This window comes from Macadamia integrifolia, chromosome 7 (genome assembly GCF_013358625.1).
Source record: "Macadamia integrifolia cultivar HAES 741 chromosome 7, SCU_Mint_v3, whole genome shotgun sequence".
NCBI lineage: Eukaryota > Viridiplantae > Streptophyta > Magnoliopsida > Proteales > Proteaceae > Macadamia > Macadamia integrifolia.
The window spans coordinates 32,946,772-32,971,732 of NC_056563.1; the positions used below are offsets into that span (position 1 = coordinate 32,946,772).

General features: G+C 37.2%; 2 protein-coding genes across 3 annotated transcripts; one reads left to right on the forward strand and one right to left on the reverse strand.

The window, feature by feature from the left end:
• Positions 1–4,639: 4,639 nt before the first annotated feature.
• Positions 4,640–20,251, reverse strand: LOC122083874 (WD40 repeat-containing protein HOS15-like). The gene is made up of 14 exons (XM_042651798.1): positions 19,959–20,251; positions 17,691–17,836; positions 17,122–17,599; positions 9,387–9,481; positions 9,224–9,270; positions 8,430–8,580; positions 8,161–8,224; positions 7,631–7,789; positions 7,410–7,531; positions 6,654–6,728; positions 6,481–6,534; positions 6,322–6,395; positions 5,470–5,544; positions 4,640–5,155 (listed from the first exon to the last, which is right to left on the reverse strand). The coding sequence occupies exons 1-14, from the start codon at positions 20,017–20,019 to the stop codon at positions 4,936–4,938; spliced, it is 1,821 nt and encodes a 606-aa protein (XP_042507732.1). The 5' UTR covers positions 20,020–20,251; the 3' UTR covers positions 4,640–4,935.
• Positions 20,252–22,601: 2,350 nt separating this feature from the next.
• Positions 22,602–24,098, forward strand: LOC122083943 (protein NONRESPONDING TO OXYLIPINS 2, mitochondrial-like). Of its 2 annotated transcripts, none has more exons than XM_042651886.1 (3): positions 22,602–22,855; positions 22,967–23,085; positions 24,020–24,098. In XM_042651886.1, exons 1-3 carry the CDS (start codon positions 22,704–22,706, stop codon positions 24,040–24,042), a joined length of 294 nt encoding a protein of 97 aa, XP_042507820.1. In that variant the 5' UTR covers positions 22,602–22,703; the 3' UTR covers positions 24,043–24,098. The 2 variants fall into 2 exon arrangements, with proteins under 2 accessions (XP_042507820.1, XP_042507819.1); XM_042651885.1 differs by lacking the exon at positions 24,020–24,098 and adding an exon at positions 23,438–23,598 and having other exon boundaries at positions 22,604–22,855.
• The last annotated feature ends 863 nt before the right edge of the window (positions 24,099–24,961 follow it).

Here is a 24,961-nt window from a genome sequence, read left to right on the forward strand (position 1 = left end):
TTTCCCTTCCTTTTTTTTTTACACTTTTGTCTTAACGTCTCTTACGTACTTTTCTGCCTTTTTATGAGATCATTTGCTTTTCACGTGTCTTTACTGTTTAATTTTGGGAGAATTACGTGATTACCCACTATTGGGTTTGTCTTTACAAAAATAACCATGTTATGTTTTGTTGAATGGATTAATCCGAAACGAGTTTTGCTATTACAAAAATACCCACAATAGTGTTTTTCGTATGCCTTCCATCGTATGCCTATCAGTTGTGCATGTATTTTCTTACAATCGGTTATAATGTTTTCAATATAACTCTTAATTCTCTCCTCCAATCGGCCCTAAAAGGTCCAATGTCTATCTTCACACTAGCGCCATGTTCTTCCTCGTTTCCCACCCCACCGCCCTCCACTGTAATCTTGTCCCATGACAAGCAAAGGAGCTCATATGGCATTGGGGTTCCATCAGAACACCGAAATTGAGCTCAACATTTGGTCGATGTTTACTCGGAGATTCTTGTAACCTGGCCCGCTGCAACCTGACCACTGTTAGAGTTATTAGTAGTGGTATGCATGTTTCTGTGAACTTTCAAACAATCTTGACCTCGTCAGGCTCCCTTCTATATGTGGAGTTGATCTCCGGTAAAGCTTCCCTCCTTAAGGTCGACCTTAATGCCATTAATTACACAGTGAAGATGGAAACACACACACATCACCAACATCTCTGAAATCGATAATTGCAACAAGAGGTGCTCTGAAAGCGATTGGTCTTAACCTAATATTTTCTCATCTGAAAAACTTTGTTTATGGGGTTTTAGTGTTTTTGAGTAACTTTGTTTATGGGGTTTCTAGGGTTTTGAAAGTTCAAGTGATTGGTCTTAACCAGATATTTTCTCATTTGAAAAACTTTGTTTATGGGGTTTTACTGTTTTTGAGTAACTTTGTTTATGGGGTTTTGAAGGTTCAAGCAATTGGTCTTAACTGGATATTTTATCATTTAAAAAACTTTGTTTATGGGATTTTAATGTTTTTGAGTAACTTTGTTTATGGGGTTTCTAGGGTTTTGAACGTTCAAGCCCCCCCCCACCCGCACCCCCACCCCCACGCCCACCCCCTTTTTCTTTTTCTTCTACTCTTTGTTTTTGGGTTTGTATATCTGGTTTGTTGGGTTGGTGATGTGCTCTGGTGTTCATTCTCAAAGATTTGGGTATAATGTTTGGGAGTCAAAACCAAATCCCTCTGGGTTTTGAGCTTTAGTAGATATGGTGGTGATCATAACTATAACACCTCTTGGGAAAAAATCATAGTTTCCTCATTTCACTCTTCTCTTTTTTTCTCAATTAATTTAGAAAATTAAAGGAAAAGAAAAAAAGAGGAAATCGGTGAGCTCCTAACAAGAAAGAACTAATTTAGTAGAACAATCTCCACATCCTCTATCTTCTTTTAACTTTTCTTCAATTCTGGTCGCGGTGCCCTACAGATCTAGCGGCATTCTTCATTTTGACGTCAGTTCATCGAAGAAGGGAGTAAAGTAGTGAAGGAGAGAGAAGAGAGGAGAGAGGAGGTGAATGAGTTTGTCAGGGGTAAAAGTGTTCAATTCGTAGGTATACAAAGGACAAAGTATATGGAAACACTGTTTTGGGTATATTTGTAATATGAAAACTTATTTTGTGTAAATCTGTTGAGTAAAACATAACATGGGTATTTATGTAAAGGCAAACCCAATAATGGGTAATCATATAATTTTTAGTCTTTTATCTGTTGCTGCATGATGCGATGGACAATAGTTTCCTTCCAACTTTCAAACTCACAATTTCGATCCATTCAAGATTCAAAATTTCCTCTTCAAATTCTGGCTCGACAGCTGACATTCTGCTCTTCACAGTTTGGACCAAGTTTTTAGACACCATATTCTGCATTTCACCGAAATGTCACAAGCATCCATACTGCCACGTGGATAAATGATATGTTCAAAAAGATCCACCTCAATGCATCCTATTAGGCATCCGATAGTTGGGAAGATAGATACACAATCATATGTTGGGGGCATGTGTGTCCTTTGGTTTGGATAGAAAGGATGTGCTCAACACAACATCTGATGGCTGAGAAGAGTGCATGCTCTCTAGATAGACAAGAGATGGTCCAAATTGTGGAACATGTTTAGTGTAAGGATTCCCCTACACATAGCATAGCAAAATGACTGTTGGCATAGCCCCTACCATGGTTTTACAGCATGGTATGGAATGGTATCGGTCACCCCCAAAATTGTTATAGTATCGGATCTCCCATATCAGACAAAAATACCCCTTTATTTTAAAAAATGATTTTGATTGTTTTAACTCTATTTAAAGATCAGACACTTGCCAAACCAATACAAATGGGGCGATCGAATATTGATACTTGGAACCATGGCCCCTACAGTCCCGGACAAAAAGCATTCTCCCTTAAATTCTTCATTTATTAAATTTTGAAGTCTAATTCTTTCTTTCTTTCTTTTCTTTTCTTTCTTTCTTTCTTTCTTTCTTTCTTTCTTTCTTTCTTTCTTTTTTTTTTTTTTTTTTTTTTTTTTTTTAAAGGAAGTCTAATTCAATCAAATACTCATTTTTGTATTTGCATACATTCCTTTTTTTTATTTTTTTGGTAAAAGTATTTACATACATTCCATGTATATATATTAGTACTTTAGACATTATTGTATAATTTCCTAACTCCCACAAGTGGGAACAAATGATTTAAGTAGCATCGTCTTTTCGCACTGTGCTATGTCTTGTTGTATCTAGGCTTGGAAGAACGCAAGGGGGTAGTGTCTTTCTTTTTTCTTTTTTTTTTTATATTTTATTTTGTTTTCTAACAAACTCCATTTATACTAAAACTTTAAAACTTGCGCGCCAAAAAAGGAATTTTCAAACTTGCATCCAAATAAAGGAGTTTCAATTTATCTATCCACCAACTTTCTGTCTCGTGGAGCGGAAAATGAGTACAGACCAGGTAGATTGAGAAACTCGTCATAACTTGAACAGGGGAATTCAATAATTTACCCAATTCAATTAAATAATAGTAAATAACTAATAAGTGATTCCATGGCCAAGAATCCCTTCTCGAAACTAAGGCCCTCCTTACTATGCATACTTATTCTAGGCTTTTTTTTTTTTTTTGGTACAAAAATTCTAGGTTTAATACGTCAGACTTGATTTTTCAACTTTCTGTTTCCAAGGAGATGGATCACGGATTCACTTGCAGAGAGCTCAGTAATGGTTCTCTCTCTCTCTCTCTCTTCAAGTCTGACACTGAAAGCTGAAGAATACCTAGAGCATTCAATTCTCCTCCTTCAAAGAATCTCATAAAAGCAGCGACCAACTTGCTTATCATGGCGCTTCTTCTTCTTTTTCCTCCTGATCTTTGTGAGAGACTACTGAGAGAGTTTAGTTGCGGAGGCCATGGCCTCGCATGTTGTCAGATTTGGTTCTCCAAAAAAATATAACTACCAAAGCATTTTTTTTCCCAGTGCAAGACCCTCAAGAATGGGATTCATTAACCACATTGAGCAAAAACAGAAGCTACAATGCTTAAGAGGTCATCCATAAAGGAGTGTGTCCACAAACCCATACAAACGTAGAGCAAGGCCCATTTAGAAATAGCATGGCCATGAACATTTTCATCTCCATTAATAAAATAAGTAGCAAAAGCCTCAAGGGATCAAAGAAGACCACTAATATCTTTCACAAAGCTTCAACTGATGGTAGGGAGGAATCATCAAGGAGGCAATGAATCAAACCTTGGCAGTCCCAGAAGGACACCTATCGAAGATCCTCAACAACAGCGACCTTGAGACCCAGCTGAAGAGCCAAAGCTTCCCCCACAAAAAGAGAAGGAAGGCCATAGTCACCACATAAAGGTGCCAACCAGAATCAAGAACTAAAACTCCCAATCCAATGGCCCCAAGGCCTTATGGAAAAGGAAGCGTCCGAGTAAATGGAGAAGAACGCCGGGATAGGCGCAAGAGATTGCCGACCCCAAGGGGGGTATGCAGAAGGGGCGAAGGAGCAAGAGCTATAAGGGCCTTTGTAACCAAACAATGAACCATATTCAACCAGGTGGGAAAAGGCTGCATGAAACACCAAAAGGCCATGGCATTTCTTCTCTTCCAAATCTCCCAAAGAATAAATGCATGGGTGAAAGCATTCCTTTTGCCCCCTCTTAGTCAAACCAGGACGCTTACTCCAATGAACAATCCCCTCTGCAAAACCCCACCTTAAGTGTGATAGAGATCACAAAGAAGCACAAAAAGCTAACCAGGCCTGTCGGGTAAAAGGGCAATGAAGTAAGGCATGTTCAACTGTCTTCACTATCATTATCGCAACAAGGGCAAAACTCTAAAACCACAATCTTCTTTTGCTTAAGGTTTGAGAGTCTCAATACCATTCAAGTAAGTGCATAATTCAGAGGGGGGGGGGGCGTTAGAAGCCCAAGGCATGTTCGTGTTTGCTTTATTTAGTAAAGTCATCTACAATGTGTATTCATAATCCATACATCACCTGTGGATAAAAGGTTCCACAGGTAAATCAAATACTAAGGATAGAACCCTAAGAGGGATTTGAGTACGTACTAAATTACAGACATCTTCTCGCAATACGGAAGGGTTGATGATACTATTCATCTAAACAGGATCAAATTTATCTACTCTTAGAAACATTAAGCTGTACAGGAGGTCAGAATCTGCTTCTGCCATTTCTACCATGGAAGACAAATCTGATCATTCATAAGCAGTAACAACATTGGAGCATGAACCAAAAAAATTAATGGAGACACTAAAACAGTGAGCCATTTAGGATACCAGAGCTGGTATAGCTTTAACTTCATAATGATTCATAAATGCATTTCAAAAACTAAATATGCCCGCAACACCGTTCAGCAAATGCATGTAGAAGTCCTGAAGAAGTTTAGCTTACTACATTCGGAAATCCATGACACAGACAGTGCTGTTGGCAAAACATGCAGCAATCTTGTCACCTTCTTTGTTCCAGCAGACTTCAAATATGCCACCATTACCAGTGAAAGTTTTAACAAGCTTCCCTTCTCGGGTTGACCAGATGTTCATGCATTTATCTAGAGATCCACTCGCCAAATACTCCCCATTTGGGCTAAATGCAACAGAGTATACGGGGTCCCTGGTTATTTTAATCGAAGGATAAACCACAATTAGCTGACATGTGATTTTAGTACATACAAAAGTAGGAAATACCATTCAACAGCTCGACTTAGGAACTCTAATAACCCAATAATATATTTAACAAGATGGCTATAACCATGAGTGCATAATAAATATACAAGGGGAAATAATGAATGGATGGGCAGGTTCATCTAATCTGGTTGATTTTTGGATTTCTGATGTAGGGATAAAGTGAAAAAAACAATTGATCCGGTCCAGCATTGTATACTATCAATAATTGTCAACCAGGAGTCCAAAGCCCATAAACAGTACCTGTGACCATTTAAGCTATAGAGAAGATTCCCATGCTCCACATCCCAAAGCTTGATGGTTGAGTCAAAGGATGCACTGGATGACACAACAGAATTTACAGCATATATTAGTGTGTATGGTCAACAAGATACAAAAATGTAAATGTGAAAAGAAAATGGATATAGTCAAAGTAGTTCATGAAGTACCCAAATTTTATAAATAAAACAGATATATTTAATATCCCAGTCTGATTTGCCACTAATACTTCATTGCAAAGTTTATTTCGTGTTTCTTTGGCATTTCTACTCTAACAGATTGTACATGACAAAGTATATTTAGACAAGGCCAAGTGGGGAAAAAAATCCAACCATTTATTGGTTAATAACTTGATGTCCTCCCTGTATGGCAAATACATCATAGACCAAGATGCCACCACTTTTTTCCCGGAAAACAAAATCCAGAATTTTGAAATGGAAGTCATTTCCAAACTTTTGTAAGGTAATTTCAGTAAGATAAATTTTGGCTTTCTAGCTACTCCCAATTTCCTCGGCTTTTCAGCACTTTCCAGTAAAATATACTCAATGAAACAAATGGGAATCGAACTTTCAAATAACAAAAAAGGGATGGAATTCTCTAATCCCAATTTTCAGCCAATGAAAATATTTATCAATATTAACCAAGAAGACAAATAATTCTCCCACAGTAAAAGCATATATAGTCACTTAATGATTCCATTCAAAATCTAGCACATTTTTGCAAATTATGGATGCTAACAAGAAATATATTTGTAGGATGAAAACTCCTAATGGAACAGATAGAAATAGATGAATAATAAGTATTCGTTCTTTTTCCCAAGAAGCATTCTGCATTTACCTTGCAAGCACTAACTGCTGATTGGGATTGTTGGTACCTGGCCCCGTAGGGCTCCATCTGATGGTATATATCTCCTGCAACATTTCTAACATATGTTAATGATTGTTATCTTCACAAAAATAAAATAACAAAAAAGAAACGTGAAAGGCTTATTAGAACCTTGACGTGCTCCCTCAAATCATGCACATACTTGTCCTGCTTCATGCTCCATATCTGCATCAGATTTTTCATTACAAAACTCGTCATATTCAGGACCATAACAATTTTCCACACAAATTTGCAACGAGGTCCTAGGGAATCAATCAAATGCTTGGGAAGGAACCAAGTGTCACCTTTGCAGTGAAATCATCAGAGCAAGAAGCCAACAATGAGCCAGTTGGATCCCACTTGATAGCATTAACTTCTCCCTGGAAAACCGAAACTCAAAACAATTAGGCAGCAGCTCAGTGTTATTCCACTTTAGCTTCACCTCTTGTATGTTGCCCTCAGATTTTATGTATTTCTTTGATTTCCTTTCAACTATAAAATGCTACTGAAAAGAGTAATACACAAATAGAAAGACAATATAGCCAATCTAGCCAATTAGTCAGCTACGGTAGCAGATCCATGTAAACGATAAGATAAGATGGCCAACTGCATGGGTAATGTACGAATAGCCAACTGCATTGGTGATGTAAGAATAGCCACTGCATGAGTGTTCTAAGAATCCTCAAGCAAACCCGACTCTCTCTTAGGTCAGCCATATGAGACAGTCTTAACACTGAATGCAAATTTTGAATGAATCCAACCCCACACCTAATGTTTTTAAGGATTGAAGTTAGTCATGATACCTGATTCAGTTGGCCATTGACAAAGAAGATGTCATTTTAATCACTAGACAATTATTAGGATTTCAATTGTTGCAACAGACTTTGTCAAGCACATATTACCAGGCCGGAACAGAAATGAAAATTAATTTTCACCTTGAGGAGCACAAAAGTATACAGATAAATGATAATTGAATATTTAATCATATCTACTCAAGCTAAGAAGGTGAATGAACAGGTGCAGAGAGGCGAAAACAAAGACAATCTATTGCAAGAAAAAACCTGATGGCCTGAAAAGGTCTTAATGGCACGAGGCTCTCCAATCTTGCAAACATAAATCATGTTGTCTGTTGAGCACGTTGCGAAGGAAACATTGTTTCTCCAGTCAACATCGAGGGTTGGAGCTGCAAGTTTATGTTAAGACACATTAGGTTCATCCTCAAATAGTTGACTTCCTTGAAAAGAAACAATACATATTTTCATTGTTTTAGTGACAACCATACCTGAATGAAAATCAAACTGTTGCTTCCATTCCCCAGTCTTCACATCCCACACAATGGCTGTTTTATCAACACTGCCACTAAGAAGACAATCACCCTTCTTGTTCCACTTTAGAGAGAAGATGGGTCCTTTGTGTTTGTTTAATGTACTCCTCAGCTCCCCTGTGGGAAAAGAGCCATACAGAAACTAAGAAACAAATCTTCTAATGAGCAGCTAAGACTAGACAAGTTTTTAAATAATGTGTTTAATCATGAATGGATGGTGACAAGATTCACATACTTCTCAGATGAACAATACATACTATTTAAGCAAGATATTTCAAAACAACTAACACAAGGATTCCAAAATTGCATAGACACTGTTATTAGGTGCAAAAGCAGGACTTTGATATATGACATGAGCCTTCTAAACAGTCATGGCTTACTACAACTTTATATATCTCTACAACAAAAGACAGATAACCGGCTATAGGGGAATCGGTTTCCCAAGCTGATTATTGGAGACAAAAAAACAGGAAGGAAAATAACACTACCATCTCTACTCCATATTCTTGCTTGCCCATCATAAGACCCTGTTGCGAGTAGTGTTCCCTCCCCCTGCATAATCACAAGTAAAAAGCATGACAAAATCAAACATGAAAAGATATATAGTCAATAAGATAACAAACCACCCAAGAAACCTCAGACTTCAACATTATTTTAAAGCACAACCTTGAGATTCATCTTAATTGATGGAAAAATACAAAATTATCGATAAAAATTTATCTACAATCGATGCCAACAGAAATTTAACTAAACTCACATTCCAATCAAGTGTAGTGACATCCTTGCTTTTCTCATTGGTTCTACCCTTAAAATGTTTCAAGACTAGTACATTTGGAGGCCCACTCTGCATACTAGAGCTACAAGGCCCATCTGGAATTGACCAAATCCGGGCTGTTGAATCTCCAGACCTATAAATTAGGACGATAATATAGAATCTGTAAGAAATCTAATAAAGTAGTATAACTCAAGCACAATATAGAGTTAAACAGAACAAAAACTGACTACAGCTATGACAACGTAAAAATCATAGGTAAACATGTCAAAGTGAACAGAATGAGTTCACAATTTCCAGTAAATTAACAAGGACACAGATGATACGTAAGCAGGTAGTGATAGCCCACAAATAGAAAAAACTGCTGCTTTCAGCTCCCCTTCAAATATGCACCTTCCCAGTGGTCTAAGAAAATCGTGAATCATTATCAATTCTGGGAGAAGGTCCACCTTGAACAACAGAAGTCAGGTTTAACCAATCTAGTATGAATAAAGAAAATGAGTGGTGCGCTAACAGCTCAATCTACAAATTCAACAACCATACATATTCATTCAAGTGAACAAGTTTACTACGAAAACCAATGCATTCAACAATAAGGTTTGATTCAAAGAGAACCATGGAAAAAAACAGCTCTTCAGAGAAAAAAAAATGGCAGGAACTGCCCAGGGAGGTGGAGGTGGAGGTGGAGGGGAGACAGATCATCACAACATCTACATATGCAATAAAATCAGTTCCATCAATGACATCTCCTTTGACAAACATGACAGACTTGCACCCACCCTGATGCTAGAAGTGAGCCTACAGGACTCCATGCACAAACAAAAACCTGGGGACAAAACAAACATGGCATTACATGAGAACTCAAAGCAAGTATCAGGCGGACAAGTGAATAATACAAAAGGTGTTAAAGAAATGCAAGGTAAGGGAGGGACAACATCAAACCTCAGAAGTATGTCCTTCCAAAATAGTTACTTCTGATGCTGAAATTACACAAGGGACAGATGGAGAACTAGTACATATATCCATTGGCTCCGGCCCTAAAAATATCCATTGAACTGTTAGAACATAAAGATTTGCAAGAGGCTGTGATATAATGATGCAGATACGTTCCAAAAGGGGCTTATTTATTAGCAATAAGTCTAGGTTGGGTTGTATACATGATGGACCTTTGGTCAATAGGGTTTTCAATGTAATAGGCCACTTTAAAGATCCTAAAACATGGGTAGTAAATCTGCATATGGGATTTCTCTTATTAGATAGCTTATTTCTTTATTAGTTTGTGAAATCCAATCAGCATAGGATATCTTAATTGAGTTCCATTATGGGATCACCCATTCCAACTCTTAACTCTTATCTTTATTCAATTCCACATCAAACGTAAGTCATAGGCATGTCAATTAGGACTTAAATTTTGACTATTTTCCGAATTAGTTTCCATATTTTAGCTTCCTAGTCAGTTTATCTTATTAGTTAAGGATATAAGTTTGCAAGGGAGGTCAGCATTGTACACGAATTTTGATTAATGAAAAGCTGTGCCGATCTTCTCTTCCTTGCATGAAGAAATCCCTTGTGTTTGATCAACATTCCTTGTTGATCAAGGCTGGTTGATGTTTGATCCTTCCAAACCACCTTGCGCTGTGAAGCCCCAGTGTTTCTCTATTTCTATACTATTCTTCCATCTTTCTTCCCCTCCCTTAACTAGTAACTTACCGTTCTAATTAATTTTCTGCAATTCTGGTTCTGGTTGAGATTCATATATTACACTTTTTTTGTTTGCATGAATTTCAATTAGGAAAATCCAACCATAAGCATTCAACCAAATTTTGAACAGCTGTTCCTCAGAGCCCTAAAAAGGAACTAAATTCAAATTGGTACATATCAAACTTGCTGATCTGTATATAGAAGAAATCTGTAAACTGCCCTTGTTCTTATATTTTTCTGTTTTACTGAATCAATTTTCTGTTAGTACTACTCTGTTTGGGCCTTTTGGCTGATATTTATACTCTGCAATCAGAATTAAAACCCGATATAACTCTTTTATCTGGTCTTCATTTCAATTGGCCAAATTTCTGATTTTTCCCTAATATTACTAGGATTCAACCATTGGATCAAGTTCTAACTTTCAGCAGTTATTCTACCCCATGTTTACTGAACTCGAACCTGAGTTCCAGTCCATTCCATCCATCTGATTATTTTTTCAATTTTATTTCTTAATCTGGATACATATTCTCCGTGTTCCGATTCTGTTTTGGTTTGCTCTGACCATTCAATTGCAGTACTACAATATATAAGCATTTCAATTGACAGCACATCTGAGTACACATATACTGAAAATAAAATGATACTAAACAATAATCCTAAGAAAGTGTCTTTCAAGACCACCACGTGAAGAAGAGAATTTCTACAAGAAGGAGTCATTCACAGAAGCAAGGTTTAAGAGCTCGCTCTCACCCCCCATCTCGTTGATCCGAAAAAGAGAGATCTAGTGGGATCTCGCTGAGATCATATATTTTTTCCCGGTTGACTCAGTGGTTGGTCTCGGTGACAATATGGTCTTTGTAGTCTCTGAAACTTGGTATTTACCTTATTTTAGGCCTTCTAAACACCATGGAAACATCAATTTTTTTAAAAATCAAACCTAAAATGGTACTTTGACTTCATGCCATATGTAAGTATTCTCCGACTCTTCGGACTCTAGGCCAGTATGCTCTATTGCACAATCTACATTCCACAATCAACATGACACAACATAATCAAAAGCATTTAAAAGACATCATAGATAATTCCTTAATTGTTTAACAATTAACATTGATGACTGACGAGTCACATTCACATACCCTGAAAACTAAAGTAACACCAAATGTGGATGAGGAGGTAATATTCTCTACTCTATAAGCATCAATGAATGTAGGAATGGAGATCCTCAAGCAAAAGCACTAAAATCCTTGCTCCTAATTTTTTCTTCGAAAAAATAGAGAGAGAGGCGAGATCTTGGCGAGATAGAGGCGAGATCTCGGTCAAGTTTTTGTACAATTATAACTCGCCATACATCTCGTCTCGCCTTCTTGAAAAAGAAAGATATTAGCGAGATCTCGCCTCTCGCGAGATCTTAAACCATGCACAGAAGTATCAAGAAATCCTCTCTTTCCTATCTTAGTTTCTCTAACATTCTAAATCTCTATTGCATTTTAATTATCTTTATATCTCAAATCCCCATGGATATCTTCACCGGACTTGCAAAACAAGGACATAATCAATAAATATAAAGAAAGAAAATTCAGTATTTGTCTATCACTGTTTACATTACTGTAAAAGCGTTTTTGAACTGCAGTTTGGTGTAAGGAAAATGAGATGGTAAAGCCACAGAATGACCCTTCACAGAATGTCCAAAAAAGAGAATAGGTTTGCAAAGTTCCAATGAAAAATTCGCTAAGTTGCCCCTCTACTCCTCTAGTTGCATACTTGCATTTAGGTGATGAAATTAGGATAAGGCCAGAACTTCAGATTAATTTGGCATTGTGAAGAAGTAATTTACAAAACATGTGGATAATAGGCTCAAATAGAACTATAAACAGAATAAAAAGAAAGAAAAAGAGATAGGGGCTCGTTGATCATGAACAAAGCAAGGATTTGACAAGTAAAACACCTGGAAGAGAACCATTCCCATAAGTACACCCGAAGAACTCCATCCCACTCAAAACATAAACGTTTACAAATCTTTTTTATAGAGGCCCCACTGTCTTGGTCTCCCTCGTGCATCACAAGCTGGACGCCCACAAAATAAAGATGAGTCACAATGACACGATGAAGCATTCCTTTGGACCATCTTCCTTCTCAACTGTGAACTATCACGAAAAAATTGTTATTTACAAAGCGTCTTCTTTCATAGCTAGAGGAATCAAGGGAAGAATTGGTTCGTAGGATCATCTTCTTATCAATGATTCTCAGGAGCTGTCAGGTAGGAGTAGGACATTCCATACAAATCTTTCTGATCCGCTAGCTGGTGGTCTGGTCCTCATCGCAAAAGGATCTTGGCAATTTAGCAAGTGAGAGCATACATCTAATTCTGTCCACAATAGTGTGATTCATCCTTTCTACTACACCATTGTGCTGAGGTGCATTAGGAACAGTCTTCCCATCTCTGATGCAATAACTATCAATTTTTTTTTAAACTGCTTCGAAGTATATTCCCGAGACCCAATGTCCCAACCTGAATTTTAATTTAAAGAAATTCTTAATTTGATTCAACTTACAGTTTCACCAATTCTTATGAGTGCTTAATAACAACAACAACAACAAACAAAGCTTTATGCCAAAAAATCTTATGAGTGCTTATCCCCTTTCCTAAATAAAATAAAATAAAATAAAAAATTCTAATTTAAGGAACAAAACCAAATAAGAATCCTAATACAGCTAAAGCTTTCTAAAACAGAAATCCAGCCATAGCTCGACACTCCTTTAGAAAGTAGGTCATAACTTCCCAAATATAACTGATCTTGGTCTCGATTGTGAGGCAACTCAATAAGCAAGCAAAAACAGAACCAAAATCATGCTAAAACAATGAGTTTTGACCATCCAGAAATATAGCCGAATAAGGTGAAAGAAATAATCTAATTTTCTGTAACCTCCCAATCACCAAACTGATCCAATGGTTTGTAAAGCAACATCCAATCCACTGATTTTTCATTGAGGGATGCTCCCATATCATGTAATTGAAGGAATTAAATAGTTAGAACTTATCAATAGATAAAAGGGTAATAATTTAGAAACTAGTATAGGGATATTAGGGATTAAGTTTTAGAGCAGAAGATTGGACTAAAGTACTCACAAGTGAATAAAGAAATTGGTATACGACCAAATGCAGGAGAAATAATTGGGAACAGAGAGGATAATATAATTGGCACATAGCTATTTTTCCTTCTTTGAGTACCAAAAGCTCAAATATTTATTAATTAGATTTAATAAAGAGAAAATATTATCCAAATATTTTTCTTAAACAGATCAAACAGCTCAGATAGTTTTAAGACTTGGCAAAAGACTAAGGAGATAAAAGATTAAAAAAAAGTATTAAGGCTGCCAGAAACGAAGCAAGGAAAACGGTGAGGAAAGCAAGGTGAAGATATATGATGACATATATAACAATTTGAACACAAAGGAAGAGGGAAAAGCTATTTATAAGATTGTTAAAATATAAAAGACGAAGAGTAGAGATTTCTATCATGTTAAATGTATTAAAAGTGAAGACGGTAGGGTGCTAGTAAAGGATGAAGACGTTATGAATAGATGGGGTGTGTATTTTTTGCAACTTAATAAATGGAGACAGCTCGAGTAGAAGTGGCTTGGAAGAGTACCGTATCCATCAAGACATCATACAACATAGTTGGGTGGGAATGACTAAGGTCAAAGAAGCCCTAAGAAGGATGAAAGCAGGTAAGACACTTGGTCCAGATGAGGTCACAACTAAAGTGTGGAAGAGCTTGGGACTCTATATGTGGTATCCTAGCTAACCAAGCTGTTTAACAAGATTATGAGTATAAGAAAAATGCCAGATGAATGGAGAAGTATGGTAGTTCCAACCAACAAAAATAAAGGTGACACATAGAGCTGCAACATCTATAGAGGCATGAGTCATACAATGATATTATGGGAGAAGGTTATTGAATCCCGCCTAAGGAGAGAAATTCATATCTCAAGGAACCAATTCGTCTTTATACCAGGTAAATCCATGACATAAGCAATTTACCTATTATGACGGCTCATGGAAAGATCTAGATCCTACAAGAAGGATCTCCATATGGTCTTCATCAACCTAGACAAAGCCCACGATAGTCCCTTTTAATATGGCAGGTATTGGAGAAGAGAAGGGTGTCGATGTAGATATAATGAAAGATATGTATAGGTAGTGGTGACTAATGTGAGAACCGTGAGAGGTTAAGGTAATAAATTCTCAATTATAATTGGGTTACATCAAGGATCAACTTTAAGCCTTTATTTGTTACGATTATCATGGATGATTTAACCAAGAACATGCAAGGGTAGGTTTCATGGTGTATGCTTTTTTCCGAAGATATTGTTCTAGTGGATGAGAAAGTAGCAGGTATTAACGATAAGTTTGAGCGATGGAGATTTACCTTGGAGTCAAGAGGTTTTAAGATAAGTCAAACAAAGACAGAGTATATGGTGTGTAACTTAAGTCACACAAGGATGGATAATGAAGTAGTGAAACTCGAGAAAAGCATGGTTTAAGATCTCGCTCTCGCCCACCATCTCGTTTATCCAAAAAAGAGAGATCTCGCCGAGATCATGTATTTTTTCACGGTCGACTCGGTGGTTGGTCTCAATGGTCATATGGTCTTTATAGTCCCTGAAACTAAGTCTTTACCCCTATTTTAGGACTTCTAAACAAAATGGAAACATCAGTTTTTTAAAAATCAAACTTAAAATGGTACTTTGACTCCGTACCCTATGTAAGTAGTCTCCGTCCCTTTGGACCCTAGGCTAATATGCTCTATTCCACAATTCACATTCCACAACTAACACATGACACGCCATAATCTTAAGAATTTAAAATACATCATAGATAATTAATTAATTGATTAATAATTAACATTGATGACTGATGAGTCACATCAACATACATCTGAAAATTTGAAATAACATAAGATAAGAATGGAGATCCTCAAGCAAAAGCACCAAAATTCTTGCCCCTTAGTGTTTTTTCTTCCAAAAAATAGAGGCAAGCTCTTGTCGAGAACTGGCGAGATTTGGCAAGATATGGACAGATTTGGCGAGATCTTCGTGAGATATTGTCGTTTTTATACCTCGCCTGTGATCTCCTCTTGCTAATCTAAAAAAACGCGATCTCAGCAAGATCCAAGATCTCACCGAGATCTTGAACCATGGAGAAGAGAGATACCACAAAACGACTATTTTAGACAACAAGGATCAACCATAAACAAGGAAATACAATAGATGATGTTTCTCATAGAATTAAATTCGGATGAATGAAGTGAAAAGGCGCATCTGGAGTGTTATGTGATCAATGTATTCCTCTAGAAAGCTTAAAGGAAAATTTTACAAAACAGTTGTAAGATAGGTTATGATGTATAGGGCGGAATGTTGGGCAGTCAAGAAGCATAGCATAGATAAATTGAGTGTAACTGAGATGAGAATGTTGATATGGATGTGCGGTAAAACTAGGAGAGATAGAGTAGGGAATGATTGGGTTAGAACTATCTGGGAGTTGCCCTGATTCAGGACAAGCTCCAAAATTGTTGTTTAAGTCATGTTCAAATAAGGTCTTGGGATGCCCCCAGTAAGGAGGAGTGATCATGTTCAGATGGAAAGTGCTAAAAAAGCTATGGGCAAGCCTAAACTGGCTATAGATGATGTGGTAAGAAAAGACATGCAGAAGTTTGGTCTTGACTCTAGTATCACCGAAAACAGAGTTGTTTGAAGGGCAAAGATCCATATACCCAATCTCTTGTAGGTGAAATGTTCTTGCAGTGTTACTTTGTCTTCCCTTTCCCTGATCCATGAGGCCGAACCCATTTAGTTGGGAAAAGGCAGAGTTGTTGTTGTTGTAGATCAGACAGTTTAGACTACTAATCACCAATCGATATTAGTTCGACCTTTCATTCCATGCTTAAAAATATTGATTGGGAGAATGCATATTTTCAGGATTTTTTCTGAAATTGCATGATGACCAAAAGGATCCATGTCAGATCGAATATATCTTCTTAACCACACTGCATTAATTTCCACAAAGTTGACAGACCAGTGAAACAACTCCAAAATTAAGCTTAAATAGAAACCTAAACTAAACAACAGTGAATATAGTAAGTCAATAATAACTCATACTTCAAAAATGTAGCCCAAAGGCTTGTTTGCAGGCTAAGATCCTAGCTAAAACTTTAATTTAGACAAACTAACATACACATTAAAAAAAAATAATCTCCAACTAGGAGCAAATAATTCATGCCATCTAAAAGCTTGTTTCCTTATTTACATTTGTTTTTACCCATGTGTGTGACAGTGCCAGTTGGTTCAGCTAGAGAAAGCTATGGCACGTTGTTGCCAAGACCTGGGATCAAGACTTGCATTCACCTTATTAACTATTCCCCCACCACACCCCACCCCACACCACACCACACCACACCCCCCCAAATAAAAAAATAATAATAAATCAAATAAAACAAGAGCCACAGTAAAACGTTAAGATAATTTAAAATTTCTTATGGATCAAGGTTTATAAACTCAGTATTAAAATGTTCAAAATGTCTTTCTTATTGGTGTTGTATGGGGATGATCCAATTTGTTGTAATAGATCAGACAATCAACTTTTTTTTTTATATGTTTTTCCAGTCAAATCGGCAATTGTTTGTTTGGATCAGGATCCAGAACAATCCAGATCAGTATCACCCCCAGACGGAGCCATCCTACAATATTGATCCTCAAAACCTTGCACCACGGAATGACCACCAACCACAAAGCTGGGTTTCAGTGAGACAAAACTGACCCCACAGTGTAGCTTAATGGGCTCAAGTGCTGGCTACCTAATACGCCTGCAACTAGAGATTTTGAGGCTAATGGCTGGCCCTGCATCAAACAGCACACATGGACTAAGGAGTTTGAGGCCAATGGCTGGCCCTACATTAAACAGCAAATATGGATTTACCTCCACCAACTCCATTATCTTCGAGCTTGACATTGATCTTCTCTTCACGATCTCTGACTGGTTCTCTATCAGCAATATCTTCATTCTGCTTTTCCTTTTCTTTTTCCTTTTCCTTTTCCTTTTCCTTTTCCTTTTCCTTTTCTTTTTCCTTTTCCTTTTCCTTTTCCTTTTCCTTTTCCTTTTCTTTTTCCTTTTCCTTTTCTTTTTCCTTTTCCTTTTCATGCTCCTTATTTTCTATTCTTTCTTTCTCCTTCTCGCGTTCTCTTTCTCTTTCCAGCCTTTCCTTCTCTCTTTCTCGTATTTGTTCACGTTCACGCTCCCGGTCATATTCCTTCTCTTTTTCCTTATCCTTCTTGTCTTTCTCCTTCTGAAGATGTTCTTTTTTCTCCCTTATTATTTGCCGTAGTTCATAGACATCCTTAGTTATAAGATCCAAAGGTTGTAAAAAGGAGAAGTCATCATCCTCGTCTCCATCACTCTGACAAGCTTAAAACAAACAATGTTCAGAGTAAAATTTTAGAGCATGTAGTAACTCAAAATCCTAATAAATTTTATTAAAGCCAACTTACAGTACTCAAGTTTGATTCCAGCTCAAGATATTGAAGTCCTTTTTGTATAAATGTAACAAGAGCACCTGGCGGAACTAAATTGCCATCAATAGGGCTTTTGTTAATCCCTGCCTCATATCCTAAAGCAAAAGCAGAATGTGTGAAACCTGGAGGAGAAAAAAAAAATCACAAAATATCACAATCACAAAATAATATAAGTGAGAACAGAAAGAGAAAGGACAAAAAGATAAGCACCACAACGAAGGTACAAAATAACAATGAGATAGCAAGCAAACACACGTTAAAGTTTTCCTGACAATAGAGAACAGTTCAGTAAGTACTTCAAAAGTTTAAAAAATAAAGGATAAAGATAAAATATGGACAAGGGTGAGAATGTTTCATAACAGACTACCAGTAATGTAAACCTTGGATTAAAGAAGCCAGGAAAAGGGCTTAAATAGCCTCTGTCTAGGTAATGTGAAGCTAAGGGCTGGTTGGTCCAAACCATGGCCCCTTTTAAATTCCATTTGGTTCCACGTTTATTCAGTCACTTATGGGGCTGTCCTTTATTGTAAGAATAGGTCACTGCCGCACCGGTACCCTTAGCCTACAGTAGGATCTCAGGTGTTCTCAATTAACCTCAGGTTGCAATGGAAATAAAATAGAAACAAAATAGAAGATGATAGAGAAGAAGAAGGATACAGGGTAGTCTCTCTCAGACTCAGGTCTCTCACCCACTGCCTCTCACCGTGGGTGAGGTGATATCCACACTTACATGAACTATGAACCATGCTAGCACACAATGGTTTATATATGTTCTATTCATATTGCCATAAAATGGTGTTTTTCCAGACATCTATGAATAACATAAGTACGAAGAAGTACCCAGATACAAATAAATGGAGTTAAAAGGGCTAGGGGTAGGCCAAAAATAACCATTGAGGAAGTAGTTGGAAGAGACATGCAAAAGTTAAATCTTTACCCTAATATGGCATCTAAAAGAGCTGTCTGGAGGGTTAGGATCCGAGTTGCCGATTGTTCGTGAGTGGGATGTCCCAAAATGTTTTTTTTTTTTTTTTTTTTTGTGCTTTGCGGATCCATGTAGCCGACCCCATTTAGTTGGGATAAGGCTAAGCTTTGTTGTTGTTGTAATTCTTTCTTTCTTTCTTTGCTTTTTGGGGGGTGGGGGAGGGGGTTCCCTGGCCTGGATCAACCAAGATCATCTTGTGCATTCTTGATCAGCCAATTGATAGACACCAGATCAGAATCAACTAGGATCGAACCATGTACCAATAATGATCTTTTAAATCTTGCTTTATATACCATTCTCAAACCCAAATTTCTCATACCAGCAAATAAAAAGGGCCATAATTGAGGAGTCCCCCTTTTGGCAGGGTCCCTGGAGGGTGGATATGATATGGTCTTAACCTTCAGCATTTTAGCATGAGAAAAATAAAATGATTCTGACTCCATACAGAATATGACTTTCTTCTGTTCCTCCATCTCCTCACTAGTAAAAGTGCGACAAATTGGGACGTGAAAAAATAAATAAATTAAAGTACCTCCAGCACACAAGAAAGACACTTATTAGTTTGTCTGCCCTCCACCAATCGTAATCTAATTAAACCAACTAATAAGAAAGCAAAGAGGCTCCAATCTTAGTAGAGGGAGGGTATCATAACATTCCTTTCTCCTCTATCCTTCTCTAGAATAAATTATATAATTTTTCTAGCTCGCTCCTTCAACCCCCAACTTTGATTAGAAACATCTAATTCCTACAATTTTTCAGACAATATTATGCATTTGTCTCCGCCCTTACGGACATCTATAATTCCTCCGAACTGTGCAATGGAGGATCACATCATAGTGCCTCTCCACATATTAATACTACTAACTGGCACGTCGGCACCACAAATCTCAAGAAAAAAAAAAATGATGTTTCCTCATTATCATGTTGCCGAGGATATCATATTGTCAAATGCAGAAAATAAACCCTCAAAAAGATCATGAAAATAGAAAACCGTTCTAAACACACGGATCGAAGGCTCTTACAACATAACCCTAAATGGCACACGAAACTCTCTAACACAATTAACCTCCGGTTACTGTTTTCAAATCCTAACTAGTTCTGATTGCGAGGATAAACAAAATATGACCGACAAAGAAACCCTAGAACCCCCTTCTCGCCGAGATGTGTTTACAAAAATCAAAATTTTCACTCCCCAATAAGATAATGGAGCAAAAAATGGAAATTTTGAAGCACGAAGAGATGAAGAGCTGAAAACCGACCTGATTCATGGAGGTAACGAAAGACGAGATAATTCAATTCGACTGAAGTGATGGACACCATAGTCACGAAGTTGCCTTCGACGAGATCAACTCTGATTTTCTGTAACACCGTAACGTATAAGGAGAAAAAATCATGGGGCTGTGCTCTCCAATGCAGATATAGGTAGAGAAACGGCACTGAAAGAGAGAAAGAGCAGTTGAAGCGTTACAGTGTTATTATTATTACAAGAAAATGCCCGGAATACTGGGGTTTCCGTTTCTTTTTCCTGCCTTTCGTTTCGTCGCCACATGAGTTTATAACTCGGAGAATTAGAAGGGAGAGCGATTGATGCCCTTCCAGAAAATGCGATTTTTAGGCTATGTTTGGTTGGCCAGAAACTAAAAAGAACAAAAAAAATATAAAAAAGGATAACTCCAATTCAAAAATATGCTTTTATCGACCCCACAGCGAGGCTAACCCCGTCTAAGCCTGATAGAATCCGGCTGGGCTGGGAACCAGGATTTAAGGGACGGTATGGGTATGGGTCTATTTTAACCCCTTTTTTTTTATTATTATTATTAAGTACTAATTTTTTACTATTTTATCCCTGAAATGATATAAAACATTGATATGGATTGGTTAGGGGTCAGAGAATCGATCTCAGTCAATACCGATTCAATACAAGACCAATACTTGAAACCATGGTTGGGATAGGGTTGAGATTTCATTGGTTAGGCTCCGAGCTGGGTAGAGTGGAGCTTGGGCTGAGGACTTGGTTTGAGTCTAATCCAGCCCAGCCAACCCAATTCCTACACATACCCTCACACAATCTACATAGATATCACGATCTCTCTCCCATTAAACACCTTTTACTGGACGATCAATCATCTACCCCCTCATTGGTGGAAAATTGCACTCTAGTGTTACAGCTTTCGACTCTCCTACCATGTTTTAGCTTTTGACTTGATACATGTTCATTTATCACCCCAATAAATTATCGTGTCTGTTGTGAATTGCAAACTAGATCTGCAGTTGAAATTAAATGTAATGATTATAATTTCTCAGCTTATAGCAAAAAAAAAAAAAAAACATATAACTTCCATAGTAAGTTTGGGGATGGCAATAATACGGGAACAAATACGTATGGTAATTAAATGGAACATACAGTAATAATATATTTCAAAAAATTCGGTGCAATAAAACGTGCACGGCATTGATATAGTACGCGTTTAATACGTGTTTAATACGATTGCTCTGTAAAAATCCGGAAGCAAAAATCTGGGACTAAAAATGATTGTTTTAAACTAAATTATAATCTACCATGCTTTTATGGACATTAAAATCCAATATGATTTTCCAATTTGAAATCATTTATCATTCTTTTGAATTTTTATATTTAATATTAATTATATTTAACCCCTAAAAAATGTATGGTAAAAATAACTAAGAGGATAATCAAACCCCATCTCATTTCGTAACTTTTACATGTTGTCTTATTCTTCTTGGTAAAAAAACAAGGTTCAAGAAGATGGAGAATAAGAGTTTACAATCATTCATTCCAGAGATGTGCTTGGATTTTCTTGAAATTTCCATGGCGGTACAATCTAAGACAGGCCACAGATCAATTTTAAGGCTCAAGAACCTCCTCCCTTCAACTCCTTTGATTTATCAAATGCAGTATTATAAGAATAGAGGGAGGAGAACAACCATGTCATTTCCCTCTTTTTAATTATTCACATTGTCCGACTGCAACTATGTTTGTAAATAATTGTCTCTCCAATTCAAATAGCGATTGTATGCTAAATTTCATAAAAAGGTTTTCATTTCATCACCTTTTGGAGAATCTTGCCCTTGGCAATCTTTGTCCATGTGAATCATCTTTTTGGAATCTTTTTTGCTTATCGTTAAAAATTATTGATTGATGCAACCGCCCTCGATTGGATTTTCAACTATCAATAGGAAGAGCAATGGATAAGAGGAAGGGTTGATTGGGTTTTCAACAATCGATGGGAAGAGAAAATGGATAAGAGAATGAGAGCATGGGGTATTGATGTCTTATCTATCGCCCTTGCTCACTAGCCGCCGATAACAGAGATGGAGGAGGAGGGGTCACTGGGCAAGGGTTCCTCGTTTTTTTGGATTACTTAGATTAAGGAATAATAAGGGATATAGTTTCAATCGATTAGGGTTCTTGATAGAAGACAAGGGTCTAGAATTGGGATTTGGCCCATTTGGGTTAATCTCTTTTTTTTTTTTTTTTTTGAACCAAAAAGTTTTATTGAGTATGTAACATGTTATAATGAGTATCATTCGTGTATAATACGATTATCTTTAAATTCACTTATTAAACATTTTTTAAATAGGCTGGCTTTTTTTTTTTTTTTTTTTTTTTTTTTTTTTTTTTTAAAAGAGGGGGGCTTAGGATCAGACCTTGGGCGCTATTACATTTTTGTCATTTTTTTTCTTCTTTCTAATAAAATAGATAAATTTGAAGTATGCACAATATAAAATCTATAGACTGTTTTTTAAGAAAATCTACAGACTATTTCACAACATCGAAAATCGAACTGCCACATCACGATTCCATGTGGCACAGTTAGTATAAATAAGAAAAACTATTTCATTTCTTTTTCCATTATGGAAATTATATTATCCTTTCCCACGGTCTCTATCTAGCCAAACGGTGCCAAAGCCTTAAACCCTTGCCGAGCATACAAAACCCTCGCGACAAATTCAACTTCCTCTGGTTCGGAACAGAGAAAGGTATGGCTTGGCGCAGTGGATCGATTGCGAGGTCGTTGATCTCTACGGCAAGAACTTCCTCACTTCGGTCACCACCGCCGCTACCACGCATCCGTCCTCCACCACTCGCTTCTTCTCGCCTCCAAACTCGGCGAATCTCCTTCCCCACCACCAGGTATCCCAAGACGAGTTTCTGTAAGGTTCTGAAATCAGACGTATTGTTCCTATTGTTTTGGTTCTGGTCTGTTTTGTTTTGTTTTGACAGAGTTCTGAAACTTTTGGATAGGAATATGGGAGAGATAGGATGCATGGAATCCCTTATGCCGCTGCACAGCGTCGTCGCTGCCGCCCGCCTCACCTCGCATCTTGCTGTCAACGCGCGTGCGTGCTGTGAGCTGTCTCAGGGTACGTTCTGCGCTACTTGTTAGGATCGCTAGTTATTTCTTTGTGAGTCTTGCTATTTCTAGGACAAAACATTTTGACCGGAAACAAAGAACTGGGGGTTTGTTTTGAATTTCCTTACCCTTCTGAGTCTCTGACCGCAATTGCTTGTTTGAACTCTTCGGCTTATTGTTCCCCCCACTCTTTTCGCATTTCATTTGCATCTCTCCCCATGGCCGTCGCCCCCTTGTTTTTTTTTTTTTCCCCTTCCTGGTTTTGCTTCTGGTTGATGATAGGAAGGGTAAATTAGCTAGATTTGCAACTTTATAGTTTTGTAAATGTCTTTTAAAGAAGAAATTGGGATTGAAATTGATAGGGTGGAGTGGAGAAGATGTGTAATTCGTGAGGCTGTCATGCATCCAAAGGCGGGGCCAATAATGTCGCATCGTAGGTTATTTTATTTCCTGTTATTTCATTAACAAAAATATGAACAAAATTGCTGATTTTGTATGGCAAATGGGGACACAAAGGTTCTAAACATATTCGTAATATAGTTGACTACTTAGATTACGGGTTTCTAGCTGATTGGAGGCTGAGTAGTTTTTCTGGTAACTTGCATTTTGCGGCCTACCACTACTTGTTCATTCAGTGGATCTATTGCAATCTATAGTCAAATGCCCATATGTTTCCTCTTCTTAAGTTTAAGGATATTCTCTGTATATATGGTTAACATCTGCCCCCTCCCCTATTTACTGTGCTTTATATCATGAGTTGAAAGTGTTTGTAATCTTCCATGTATGATGTTCTGGGTCAATTTACGTTATGTCGGAATTTGCAAACTGAAAAAACATGATTATGAAATACTCCACAAGGGTGCTCTTTTGCTACTTTTCTGTATGTTAATATTTTCTTACAAAATGTTAATTCATCCCTATTGTTTGCTCTGCCATTGGTGCAGCATATACAAGAGCAAGTGGTTAGCTTGGATGCCCTCATTAAACCATCAAAGAGAACTTACAAGTTTTGGGTAAAAAAATAACTACCTTTAGATGAGAAAATGTTCTCATATTTGGTGATATAATGCAGTCAATAATCTAGGGGTGCAGGCTAACTGAGCCAATAACAGTAAAGTATGCTTCACTGAAGAATTTTCGGCAAGAAGGGATTTCTAGTATCATCCATTTTCCGTCGAATGGAGATTCTAGCTAAGGATTGTGGTTCTTAACTATAATAGCCTCAATCTTAGGTGACTTGATTAAATAAAATTCTTCTTTTTCCCTTTTATTTTTTGATTTTTTATTTTTGGGTGGGGGGGGGTGTGGATTCGTAAAAGATTCACTGGAAGAACCAAGAAATGATCATTGACTATGTATTATTTTTATTTGGGAGCAAGTGATAACAACACCCAACAAACTTGTGTGAATCAGAAAAGCACATTGAGTGAGGCTTTACATTGAGGGTACCTACAATTATTATTCTTTGTAGATTTTGTTAATAGTTTACGTCCATCTGTGGACACCAATTTGTTTTAATAGGGGGGATAGTAATGATTTATAATTATTAATTTCTAATAATATATGCAAAATCCTAGAAGTTCAATCGGACATAACTACATAAGTTGTTGGAGCTTTGCACCATGGAGATTTCTCATGCCAAATCAAATGGAAGGCTTTTATGCAGTTGAGTTGTATAATTAATTTTTTGTGTTGTTTCTATAACTACAACAACAACAACAATAACAACAACAACAGCAACAATAACAACAACAACAACAACAACAAAAAGGTACAACAAAATAAAAAACATCATGGGAACATCCCCTATAGGGAGTCAGCAGCATGAGTCCTTGTCCTTCACGAAACTCTATCTGAGGTCATACTAGGGTCAAGCCCTATTCTTT